The sequence below is a fragment of the Limulus polyphemus genome, unplaced genomic scaffold, assembly GCF_000517525.1.
Source record: "Limulus polyphemus unplaced genomic scaffold, Limulus_polyphemus-2.1.2 Scaffold155, whole genome shotgun sequence".
Taxonomy (NCBI): domain Eukaryota; kingdom Metazoa; phylum Arthropoda; class Merostomata; order Xiphosura; family Limulidae; genus Limulus; species Limulus polyphemus.
Window position 1 is genome coordinate 909,179 of NW_013665765.1, and position 13,640 is coordinate 922,818.

The 13,640-nt window shown below is 34.3% G+C and overlaps 1 protein-coding gene across 2 annotated transcripts in view; it reads left to right on the forward strand.

The window, feature by feature from the left end:
* Positions 1-13,640, forward strand: part of LOC106476453 (band 7 protein AGAP004871-like) — a 64,288-nt gene that overhangs the window by 35,902 nt on the left and 14,746 nt on the right. Inside the window, exon 1 of one of the 2 annotated variants that reach the window (XM_013937122.2) lies at positions 12,708-13,415. The exons of the other annotated variant lie outside the window; for it this stretch is intronic. Within the exon in view, the coding sequence (XP_013792576.1) occupies positions 13,328-13,415 (88 nt within the window). The 5' untranslated portion in view covers positions 12,708-13,327. Of the gene's footprint in view, positions 1-12,707; positions 13,416-13,640 lie in introns of those variants that run through there. 2 annotated transcript variants of the gene reach the window in all.

The window sequence follows — 13,640 nt, forward strand, 5'->3', positions numbered from 1 at the left end:
TTAAGTTTATATTTAAAAACATACATGGCTTATTCTGTTAAATATGTATTGCGAAGTTCCCGCCTATTCTCCAAAGTTGTAGAAGATTCTCGAGACTAAGAATCAACAATATATGTATGTACATAAACACTTAAATGTAGTTCAGTATTGTTACGTAAAACTGAAATTTCTAGAACACCTCCACACGCTATAAATATAACCAACGCGACGCGCCAAAAGAGAGAGTATCTATTATTAGTTCGCTATAATCAGTGTGCTATAAAACTTCGGAAGCTAACTGATTGTTATAACGCTTACCAATTGGAAAACTTCAGATATTTGACCAGGAATGTTTACAAAGTTCGAACATTACGAATCTTTTAACTTCAGTGGATTCACATCAGACATTAATACTTTCACGAAAACATTACCTAACGTCATCGGTGGAAACTCAATCTCTAATAGACGTATGCTCAGCGAGAACTACAGGGCTAGCTAGCTCCCTACTAAGTGAATTATACCTATATCAACTCATAATCAACTCGCTCATCGTGAACCATGGATAAGATATTAAGGAAGTTCCAGACTAGAAAGAAGACTTTAAATTGTTTGTAAGTTTGTGAAACTTTTGTTTATAAATCTTGTTTGTAATAACTATTTGTAATAACTGTTATTGTAAATTGTATTGTTGTGTGTATATTAAAACGTACTTGTGTTAAAAATGAAAACTGTGTGTATCAATCTTGTTGACAAATATCATAAACTGACTATATATATCGGCTTTTATGTAACTACTAAATACAAAGTACAATTTAACTACTAAATTTGAATTTATCAATTAACTCAATTTCAGACCATTTGAAATTCATATACGTAACAGTGCGAAAAACGGGAGAAAATCGAAAATAGAAGAAAGAAATCGGCCGTTTAGGAGATCTAGATCCTGCTATTGATTCCAAGTATCATTTCTTATACGTCCTTATAGCTAGAATCCTGCACATATGAAAACAAGAAATTGGTGCAAACTATATTAACCAGTATCGATGTTAGAATAAACTGAATGAATGTGAAATAAAAACAAAATATCATAATTCGGAGTCGAAGTTAAGAATAAAAAAGAAATTGATTTATTTATAAAAAGTATCACAAAATTATAAAAACTAAACCTACAATTTTACAAACATTTTTATATAGTTTGTTCAAACTCAACCATGATTATTATAGTTAGTTCAAATATGACAAGCATTTTTCTCGAATGGAACAGTCATGTTTATAGTTTGAATTAAAATGCTATAACTATTGTATTAACAGGTCTAAGCTCAGTCTGTGTGGGATCTCTCATCACACTATTCCTATGTTTTCGTTTTTTCTACTTTATCATGTTATGTTAGAAGGCTACGTTTAGTTCGTTTTTAAGGGGGGAAAAGCTTTCAATACAAGCACCACAGTACAAATCTTATTTAGACATTTTCTTTTAGGGCTTCGGAGAAACCGAACAATTCTAATCTCACTAAAAGAATCCTCCAATAATCCACTCACGATAGGAATACGACAGGATTGTAATGACACCACATACGTTATCAAAAACTAATACCACTACATTCATAAAACTGACATCAAAAAACTTCTGACAGATAACAATGTATGAAGTTAATTAAAACTACTTTATTTTGTTTCTGTGAAGTGTGCATTTTCAGTTTTGTTTTCACTATTATAAGGTCGTAGGTTCCTTCCTGTAAAGTGGATGTTACCTTGCAAAAACACCTAAAGGCAGTTTGGTTCACTGCCCTTGGATACAAATATTGCATGTTATTAAGTAATGTTAAATGTTTCTCTGGTACAACACACGATGTAAAGAGCTGACCAAAAGAATTTCTATATAAAATGCACAGAGGACCTCAGTAATAATTAATGGGATTAATTGCATTAATTGTCATTTTGTTGAACTTTTTATGTGACTCATGTTATTAGGGGTCTCTCCGGTTGAGCAGCGGTAATTTTTACGGACTTGAAACACGAAAATCAAGGACTCGGTTCCCTGCGGTGGAAAGATCGCCGAAAGTCCATTGTGCAACTTTACACTAACACAACAAACAAACATTATTAGGGATTTTCTAACCAAAAAAAAAAAAAAAATGGTGTCAAATAGTTAATATGATACACAATTTAGAAAATGTGCTTTAGAAGCCAAAGAGGTCCAAGTGGCGTAAAGAGTTAACTGTTGTGATATTATAGCCGCTTTGGTTGTGTGAAAATGAGTTGAGGATATCGGTTTCTGTAAGTTTATACACTGACTTTTTTATTCGTTATTATATCTTTTATATTGTCTCCAAACCAAGTAAAAGTAATAAAGATAGTCATATTAAATATTTTCGTGTGAAAGTTTGATTAAAACTTTTTTACGATGTTTGTTTGTTTTGTTTTTTGAATTTCGCGCAAAGCTGCACGAGGGCTATCTGCGCTAGCCGTCCCTAATTTAGCAGTGTAAGTCTAGAGGGAAGGCAGCTAGTCATCACCACCCACCGCCAACTCTTGGGCTACTTCTTTTACCAACGAATAGTGGGATTGACCGCACATTATAACGCCCTCACGGCTGAAAGGACGATCATGTTTGGTGTGACGGGGATTCGAACCCGCAGACTGCGAGTCGAGCGCCCTAACCACCTGGCCATGCCGGGCCTTTTTACGATGTACGAAACATTTAGTAAATACGCAAAATGACATATCTTTGTTTGTTTTGAAGTTAAGCATAAAGCTATACAATGAGCTATCTGTGCTCTGCGCACCACGGGTATCGAAACCCGGTTTCTAGGATACCTTTTCGAACCGATACTACTTGCATCTTCTTTTTCTAGCCTTCACTTGTAGTCATGAGAAAATCAAGTTGTTATTGTAGCCGTAGATAGCGCTTCTGGTCCAAAATATTCCATGCAGTTGTCATTATGCATTTCACACCCTAAATATTCCATGCAGTTGTCATTATGCACTTCACACCCTAAATATTCCATGCAGTTGTCATTATGTTTTTCATACCCTAAATATTCTATGCAGTTGTCATTATGCTTTTCATACCCTAAATATTCCATGCAGTTGTCATTATGCACTTCACACCCTAAATATTCCATGCAGTTGTCATTGTGCACTTCACACTCTAAAGTTCTGTGCTCATCTGATATACTCAGAAAGATGCATAAAAACGATAAAACCACCTTCAAAAATTAAACAACGACAAGACTTGTTTGTTTATATATGTTATTATGCATAAGAAATAAATGAAGAGAAAATTCTATCCTTTTTACCACTCCTTATAACTCAAACCGTAGCCTAACTTGTGATTTAGGACCATATTTTGCTTACAAATTATTAAAGAACAGGGTATAGTCGTAGTGTCGTCCATCTTATCGTACGGAACGTGATATGTCATGGTGGTCAAAATCAAGTTAAACCATCGCTGTTGTATAACTAAAACGACGTTAAATGAACTTAAACATAACACTCTTTAATGTATATTCTATACATTATTAAATTGCCAAATATTATTATTTACGAATGTTTATGCATTTACAGCCAGTCCTTGGTATTCCTGTGGATTCGTTTCTGAGGGCCACGACGAACAACGAAAAACGGAACAGACTAACCCATTGACTTATATGTAATACATGGAAGATATGTTCCGACGGCATAAATGTTTCCATAATGGACTATTTGACATAATTTTACTCATTATTTTTACAATAATATCTTACAAAATACATTAATGTACAGTATCACCTGAAAAACTACATTATTAATAAATTTAGTTAATAAAAAATGTATATTAAAGATAAATTAATTTATACATAACACGCACAAGTGATGGTTTCGAAGCTGACTCTGTGTGGGAGAGGTGGGAAGTTACTGGGAAGAGGAGCAGAAAGGAGAATAATCTGTCTCCTCCTCTTCAGGTGCAGGTATAGCTGACTGTTTCATAATGAAATAAGTAATGATAAGTTGTCTTGTTTTCTTTATAAATCTCTTGGTATCAAGAAATCGCATCTTGCATCTTCCTTGCCACTGCACTGCTGCAATGGGTCATTTTCAGAGGCAAGTTCCATTGCTTGATGATGAAGAGGAGTTACTGAATTCTTCCAGGTAGAGTTTAACAAACGAAGACCTCACAGAGCTAACCCAACAAGTAGAAGACGTGACTGCAAGTACTGCTGCTGAAGAGACTCCACCAGAGAGAGTTCTTACATGTAAAGTGCTCTCAGACATCTTAAATAAAGTCAATGATGATGATGAAGAGGAGTTACTGAATTCTTCCAGGTAGAGTTTAACAAACGAAGACCTCACAGAGCTAACCCAACAAGTAGAAGACGTGACTGCAAGTACTGCTGCTGAAGAGACTCCACCAGAGAGAGTTCTTACATGTAAAGTGCTCTCAGACATCTTAAATAAAGTCAATGATCATTGACTTCATTGAAACCAGCCTGTTGTGCAAGCTGTACAATTTTGTTGCGAATTTGAGGCATATCAGATTCAAAACTTAGGAAGTCGTTTGCACAGTCAGGCCACAGCTTTTTCACCCACTTTTCAATGCATATCGACATAAAATCAACACTTTCAAGCCTTCTGTAAAAAGTTTTATTCTGTTTTAATTTATCATATAATACTTGTTCAAGTTAAGCATGTAACGCATAATAGAATGAAAAACTGTAAAACAAAAATCTGGATTAGTTTTTCACTGTGATTATCATTTGGGTTTTGGCAGTCTATACTTTTCCAATTACATATTTCTCAAAGTAGGTAGTAAAATAATCATATTAATCATTCGGTATAACTCGAAAAAATCAATTCTCTTAAGTATAGTCTATATCAAGTGAAAATATGGGTTGCATGCTTAAAACAACATCTCCACTTTTAACGTGTGCGCTGAACTCAAATGTATGTTCGAAGCGCAATAATAGTGATAACTTAACCAAAGAAAGTCAAATATGGTTTAAAACACTCAGTCGTAGAAAATGTGTTACATATATATATATATATATAGTTTTAAGCTTTACTTGAAGCAGTTTAAACTGTTTTTATATCTCTTTTTCATTCTTGAAAGCTTTCCAGAGAGGAACAGCGCAGGTTTCGTTTTTGTCAGTTATGTATGAAACATCATCCGTGGCACGTTTATTGTTAAAAATAGACTCTCCCAGTTACAAGTTGGTTAAGATATCGTTCTCGTGAATAAACATCATACTTTCTGCTCGCGGTTTCGAAGACAGTAAGTAATCAAACAAGAATGGATAATTACCCATTGCCTTCAACAATGGAACAGTGTCCTCCTACCCCGACAAGGGGCTTTAGTTCAGCCTCAGTTCAACTTGATAGTTCTAGTTTCTACTTCCCTCATTCAGAAGAGTTTCAAATACCAAAACAGCAGTGGTTCTCAGGTAGGTACGGTTTGGATGACTATGGCCGTTGTGCTCGAAATGAAGAGTTATCCTTGGAAATATTATATATATAAATGATATACCCCAATCGCAATATTTTCATACCTGGCGAATGGACTAACAACACCTAATAACAACATAAATATATTAATTAATAGTAAATGTTTAAAGTCGTAATTTTGTTTTTTGTGTTAACAAAATATTATAGTTTCCACTGATTGCTTATGAAATTATTAACTGCTGCTGCAGTGAAGCTATGTAAAAATACACAGCGGGCCTTAGCACTATTATAAATGCAATATAATAGATAAAAGGATATATGAAGGTTTATTATAGTACTGAAGTAATATCCTTCGACACATTCAATCAACGTAAGATCATGATCATTTATCAAAAGTTAATAAGAATCGTTTCCGAAGGTTCTTTTTTTTTACCAAATTTGGAAACGTCTATTTTCTTTACAAATGATTTGTTTGTTTCTTGTTAAGCATATAGCTACACAATGGGCTTTTTGTGATGTGCCCATTACGGGTATCGAAACCAGATTTTTAGCGTTATATGTCTTCAGACTTACCGCTAAGCCCTTCACAGTTGAAAAAATAAAATATTACCTGTTTACCTTTTGTATGAAAGGTATACGTTGACAATAGGTTTGTTTGTTTAAAGTTAAGCCGAAACTTATACAATGGGCTACCTGTGCTCCACCCACCACGGGTATCGAAACCTCGTTTCTAGAGTTGTAAGTCCGCAGACATAGCGCTGTGCCACTGGGGGGCATACGTTGACAAAGCAGCTCACAGAGATATGTACAAGCAGTAAATATTGTCTTCTACACTACGTATATGCAAAAGCTCTGCATGAAAGTAATATTTTTTTAAAGAAGCAGTGATACAAGCTATAATATTATAATGATATTTTATCTTGAAGACTTCTAGTGCTGATTCGAAGGAAAGAAAAGTAGAATATGATTACTTTTGCTAATAAATGTGCTTTTTGTTCGGTTAAACATACAATATATATATATATATATATAATGCTTCTCTTCAAGAGTACATTACAGGAAAATTATTCAATTTTTGTAATTCCTAAAGTTCCATACTGGTACCAACATCAATCTGTCAGTCTTCGTATGGCACCCAGTGGCACAGCGGCATGTCTGCGGACTTATACCTCTAGAAACCGTGATGGGCAAAGCACAGATAGCTCTTTGTGTAACTTTGTGCTTAATAACAAACAATAGCCTTCGTATATGCTGGTCAATCTGAGAAAGAAAAAATGTTTCTTTTTGTGAGGGAGTTTCACGAAAAAATGGGACATCCTCTGTCCACTGCTTGATTGTTTGTTATTAAGCCCAAACCTATACAAAGGGCTATCTGTGCTCTGCCCACCACGGGCATAAAGAGAGGAACGTGTTCGAAAATATATTTGTTGTTTTTCGATTTATATATATATATTAATGTCAGTATTATATACATGCATAATTGTATTGTACCATGTCGAATACATTAATTTCAATTCACTTGAATATCTTCCCTTTGACACTTCTTATAGAAATAACAACTGTCGAAAAGCATACACTCCGGTAGCGGTCTTTTCTGCACTCAATAAAATGACAAGGAACGATGGCATCCAGCGAAAAAAAATCTCCGCAGCCATATAATGCTCTATTTTGCTGGATGCACACATTGCACCGAAACCAAAACATTTTTGCAAACAGTGTATTGCAGTCAGTCTCCTTTGGTTAAAAACAAACGCAATGCAATCTCCCTAATTGGACTAACATATAGAATGATAAAAGACGGTTGTAAGCAACATGCTAAACAATAATATTGCATATACGTTCTGGTCTAAGGGATTGGGTTGACTGCACATTTTATATTTATTGATTACTATTTTTAGCAAAGTCACTGTTGAATTGTTGGAACAGGCATCCGCTAGTGTTGTGTTTATATATACATATATATAACTACAAATGTTATATTTATAAAACTAACTTATAGCGGAATAATATGGGTATGGTGATTTTGTTTATCAAATATTCATTTAATTGCGATTTTGTTCATTGTGTTTGTTCACCAAATGTACAGTTTTTAGTGACTGCTATGCAATTCAAACTGAGAATGTTCGAGCAAGAATAAATCTATACAAGTCACACGTAAGAAACCCGAGTACGACGTTCTACTATTTATGGTTGTTTTATGAAATTCTGTGATTTTTGTTAAAGAACTCTATTTTAATGTTTTCGTTTTCTTGAAACTTGAATAAATAAAAGCTGTTTATGAACAATCGTATTTTCTTAAAAAGTTTAGTTTAAATGTTCTCTGAATTTTCGATTTTAGGTTTTGTCATGAACTATTTTCAAAAATATGTCTGAAGAAGCGTAATTTCAAGTTTTCGGAGTTTTGTTGTCTATGTCGACTGTGTGGCTTTCATACGAGTTCTTTTATTTATTTATTTTTTTACTTTAATCTGTGTAGGAAGTTTGAAGACTAGGCAGTCTTAAACTATGAAAGCGTTCCCCAAAGAAGATTGGGGCTAAGCGTGGCTTAGAGATTAATGTCTCTAGACTGTGAATGCCAGGAATCATTGTTCGCGACCCATCACCGCTGTGGGTACTCTGAAAGTGAGATGATCAAAAATTACACTGTTTATTCAGACACTAATAGCTAATCCAGTAGTTGGCTGGGGATGCTGTTTCTTAGATGCCTTCCATCTAAACTATCAGTTCCGAGTTAGGGACAGTTATGTGCAAATAACCCTTGTGTAGCTTTACATGAAAGAAAACAAACCAACAAAACCAAAGAAGATTACATAAGTAGCGTCTGTCAGTATTTCGTCATGATAGATCGATCAGATGAATTTAATATCTATCATGAACCACGATAGTGGTTCATAATAGGGATCGCAGGGAATCGCACAAAACCCTAATAGAATATTCGGGCAAAAAGCTCCTTAAACAGTTAATATTCAGTTCAAACAACACTTTAAAACCTTTACTATTGACAGCTACGACTGTACACATATAAAATACACAAACACACAAAACACGCATGTTATACTTACAAGAAAAAGAAAATCCTCTCAAAACGGTCTGTTTATAATTCTTATTGTTATTATTCTCTTGCCAACAAAAACAACTTGGTATGTTGCACCCTAACCTTTTGTAGGATAGTAAATAAGGTATTGCAAAGGTCGTAGGGGTATTGAAAGTTGATTTATTTCTTCTATGATCCTAAAAAGGATCATAATTCTAGTGTGAACGATGTTATCATTACCCCTTCGTCCAAATATCTGATGACCCTTTAAAAAACTTAAGTACGGAGTGATACAGGAATTACCAGCCAATAATAGATGAACATTAGATGACTGTAACATATAAATACTCAATGCTTTGTACGCTATAAAATCGGTATCTTTAGGGAGTCAACCGTATATTACGTATGAGGTGAAGGAGTAAAACAAAACACATAATATGAAATTTTATTACACACATTCGTAAAATAATTACTTTAAAAGGCACGAAGGTTTATTTAGGGCAATGTTTTAGTTTATTTAAAGTTAAGCTACACAATGCGCTATCTGTGCTCTGCCCAACACGGGTATCAAAACCCGGTTTCTAGCGTTGTAAGAGATGTTTTAGTGTTTTAATTGAAAAGGCAGCTTTTTTTACTGGCAAAATGTTTTTCGCGCTTAGTGAAGGTTGTGTCTTAGTCTAGGCATACATTTGCCCATTGATACACATTATATATAGAGAATTTAGTTACACAGAAACTATAAATACTCACTATATTCTCAAACAAATCTCTATGACAATCCCCAGCTGCAGCTTAACTATTTAAATCTCGAACTTATGCGATCAAATAGTCAGTGGCTACATTAAATCATCAAGTACCGTATCAGCTAGCTACTAGCCACGTTATTATCATTGCAATGTATAAAAATAGCTAACATATCAAGTAATCATTTGTCCATAGTTGAGCGTACATAAACTAGCAAACAAGATAAATAAAAAAATGGAATTTAAAAATGTGCAACTAGGGATTGTAAAAAAAGTAAGAAAACAAGGCTGGACATACTGTAGACATTATTTACTCAGACTACAAATCTCTGTTTTGACTCCACCAAATGTAATTCTAGGTATTTTAAGGCTTAAGTAGAAGGATTTTTGTTGATTTGAGATGTTATTATCTTGATGCTATGTGAGTGTAAGGTTAAACGAAGAATCCGAAAACACTCAGACTTGTATATGTATATATACGGTATTACAGAGTTGCATAGCTTCTCGAAATCCTGAAAAGTTGTGGAAAATGAGCTCTAAAAGTTTCAGTACTAGAATTTCTTGAAAAAAAGCTGTTTATAATTCATAGTCCAGAAAATTTAGTTTGAATAAAGTGATCCTCATAACGTAATGTGCTTTATTAGAAATAATAAAAAATAAAATATTTGGCTATCGAAATCGGCTTTGTTTACATATCGTGTCAGCTATTGTGAATTACGTGATTCAGGAGATCCCGATATTGTTTAAATTTCCGCTAGAGGACATGTTTCATGAACGAAATTGCCAGGAAAATATTGGAAAAGGTTTTTACACCATAACAAATGTTGTTGTGACAAATTGCTTATATAAATAGTACACCGACCATTATTGTGTTTGTTGTGTCTCAGTCTTCCTGAACAGCTCTGGATAGAGAGAAACCTGCCGTCGACAATGGATATGGCGAACATATTGTGGGTGTAATAATAATAATAATAACACCATTATTATAAACTCTTCCAATTCTTGTAAATCCCTAAAGCATGAAATAAGGAATGCAGTGTGAAAAAATGTGGTAGGCCTAATTCTAATTTGTAGAATATGCATATCTAATATAAGAAATCACATGGGCTGCTGTTTTATGTTTACCCACACACCGACAAAAATAAATAAATAAAAAAACAACAACAACTAAAACAAAAAAAACAGCGGCCCGTGTAATTTCTTCTAGTTTTTTTCATTTTGGCTGCAAACTTTGATTTCCCATCTCTCTGTTGTAATGCATGTTTTTTGACAGAACAGTTTTTTACAGCTATGTTGTTTTTGATTAGATATCACTCTTTTTTTGTTGTACATTAGGTACAATTAACCACAAAGGACATAAAATTGATACTCAGGTATAGTTTGGAATAATTAACATCCAGCACCTATTAAATTTGGAGACATTATAATTGCATGTGAGTTTCTTCAATACTTCAATAACTTTGAGTTAATATCTTTCAGTTGCTTTATTTTTGTCCACGCTTTTTTCAGCCATGCTTGTTTTTTAATAGATGTCGTGTTCATTGGATAGTTTTATATGGTAGATAAAGTGATATCATAAAATATGATAACCATATGCCAGAAACGATAGTAATCAGGTACAGGGAAGCGTTTTTATTAGTTTGAAGTCTGATGCAAAAAATCGTGTGAAAAGTTTTACGCGATGTTAGTTTTGGGTTCATAACTTCCGGATTTCGCGTTCGATTTTTATAAAATAAAAACGATCCATTTTTATAATACTGTAATGTGTGGTAGAAATTTCAGCGCGATCGAGTTAGCCAATTTTTCTCCAAACAAACACAAAAATTTACGAGATTTTGGCTTAATTTTTGCCCATATCTTCTACAATACTTGAGCTACTACATATTTACTGTCAAGCTAGGGAAATATATAGGCCAGCTATGTCCCAAATTGCAAAGAAATCAATTAATGGGAAGTTTTTTTTTCTTTTTCACTGGTGCGAAGGGTAAAACGAAGAATTTCAGGCTAAGTTTGGCCTGCTGTAAAACGATAAAGGTTAAAGCGATTTCTTTGAAATTTAGCACGTAAGGTAAGGAGACCAGGGATACTTTTGGTTAATGGGGCAATTATACGGATTGTTGAAAAATCCAAACTTTTCATTCCTGTTAATAACCCACTGGGTGTTGTGCGATTTAGTTTCTTTTTTTTTTCGGCCGCACGACACACTACCGTGTGTCTTGATATAATTCATCAAGCTTTACCTACTTTGTGTGAATCATTTTTGTATTCGCAGCAATGGGGAAGAGAATTGGTAACTAAAGTATGGTACACTCCTTATATACATTGTTTTTGGGTCTGGCATGGCCTGGCAGTTAGGGCTTTGAACTCTTAACTTGTAGGTCAAGGGATCAAAATGCATCATCGAAGATGCTCGACCTTTCTACCGTGGTAAAACGTAGTGCAAGAGTTGACGGTGGGTGTTAATGACTAGCTGCCTTCCCTCTAGTCTGTCAGTTCCAAATTAGTGACGGCTAGTGCAGTGGTCCTCAAGTAGCTTTGCGCGAAACTCAACGAATAAGCCCCCATTGTTTCAGTGGTAAGTCTGAAGGTTTCTAACACTAAAAACCGGATTTCGATGCAACTGTATAGCTTTGAGCTTAACAACAAACAAACAAATACAGTTTAAACAAAGTATAGTTTTATAAATTAGGGAGCTCATACTGTTCAGTTGCCGGGAAATAATAAAATATAGAAACCAGTGTAACCGGTTACGTACAACCCGGATGAAAAGTACTTTTAAAAACGCGCATAGCTCTGTAACGATAAATGCTTCGTTTTTCCTGGAAACAGTTGTATGACACTAATGAGTTTGATTTGTTAATGAAAGCCAATAAATATATTGGAAATGGAACATCCTCTGATATGTTCCCCAGTGGGACAGCTGTAAGTTTACGGCTTTACAATGCTAAAATTCGAGTTTCGATTTCTTGCGGTGGACACAGCAGATAGCCCAATGTTGCTTTACTCTTAAACAAACAAACAAACAAACTTATGGAATGATTTACAATATATATATATTTTCTCAGTTAAACCGGTTAGTTTACAATTTATATATATACTCAGTTAAACCGGTACGAAAAGTTAATTGTTCTCTCATTTCATCTAGGCTTAGCTGTATTATTCTTCATGAACGTTAAAAGACAATACAGCATTAAAACAACGCCTTTTTTCGTATTTGTAACTGTAGAGATACGATATTTTAGCACTACTTTATGATTTCATTATCTATTGGAAATAAATACATTGCGCGAACAACGTTAAAACAACGATTGCAACAACATCACGAGAACGGGGATTTCACAATAACTACTCGTAGTACAGTACATTATCAACTTTGACCCTCTATACATGTCCTTATCACGTGCTTAAAGGTGGAAAGTACGGGGAATTGCCACATCATGCAGTCGACTTCTACGTGTACATTCTTCCGGAGAACGTAGAATGCAAACACACATACGTCGTACATTTATAATAACGGTGTTTCATTATCCAGTGAAATCGTCTCAAAACTTTTAAAAACACGCATAAACTACTTGTTTATGTTGTTTTGTCTAAGTGCCACAAAATATAGTAATTGTTTATACTTTTAGATATGTTATTTATTTCTACTTTTTTCATACGTATGTAGTTTGAATTAATTGGTATTGATTGACACATAAATGTAATTTCCATTGTTTCATCACGTTTGACATACATGTTTTATGACATTAACGTTTACCGATGTGTTTGTACACACGTGTGCAAATCACCGTGATGACGTTCGTTACCAACATTAGCTGTCATAAGTGATACAGTGGTGTAGGTGGGCTGTACGTGTATATTGTTTCTTTCAGTGAGATAACAGCTTACACAAGTTCTTTTCATGTGACACGTTCCTAAGCAACTTTTATGCTCAGCTGCTATTGGTCGTGCTGTAGTTGACGTTTCAACTGACTGCCTTAGTAGCTGAATTAAAAAAGTAGGATCATACAACTAACTAACTAACTCATCGTATAGTTAAACTGTCTGCCAGGTTTGTTGTTTGTTTAAAATCACCAGAAGTTGGAAACCCGAACAGATTAACGAACCACTACTGGTAAAATAGGATTTTAAAAGAGAAAGCAAAATTTTTATGGCAGGTCCATACACTGGAATCGACATGGCACATTACGATAAGGAAGAGCGCAGAAACCAACAGTCAAGTGGATACAGTGTAAATGGTAATGTACCCTTTACACTGAAATATAGTTATTTTTTTCGATTTGTATCGACTCTATTAGCTTATTGTTTTGTATTTGTTAACTGCCATTATTAATAAATAAATAAATAATAATATATTATATAAGTATACGGACCAAGCACTTGGGGTGTTTTGGTAAGAGTTCCATATGGCACCCCCACTCAATTTAAAAAAAAATCATCAAAGTAATATTTATGTATTAATA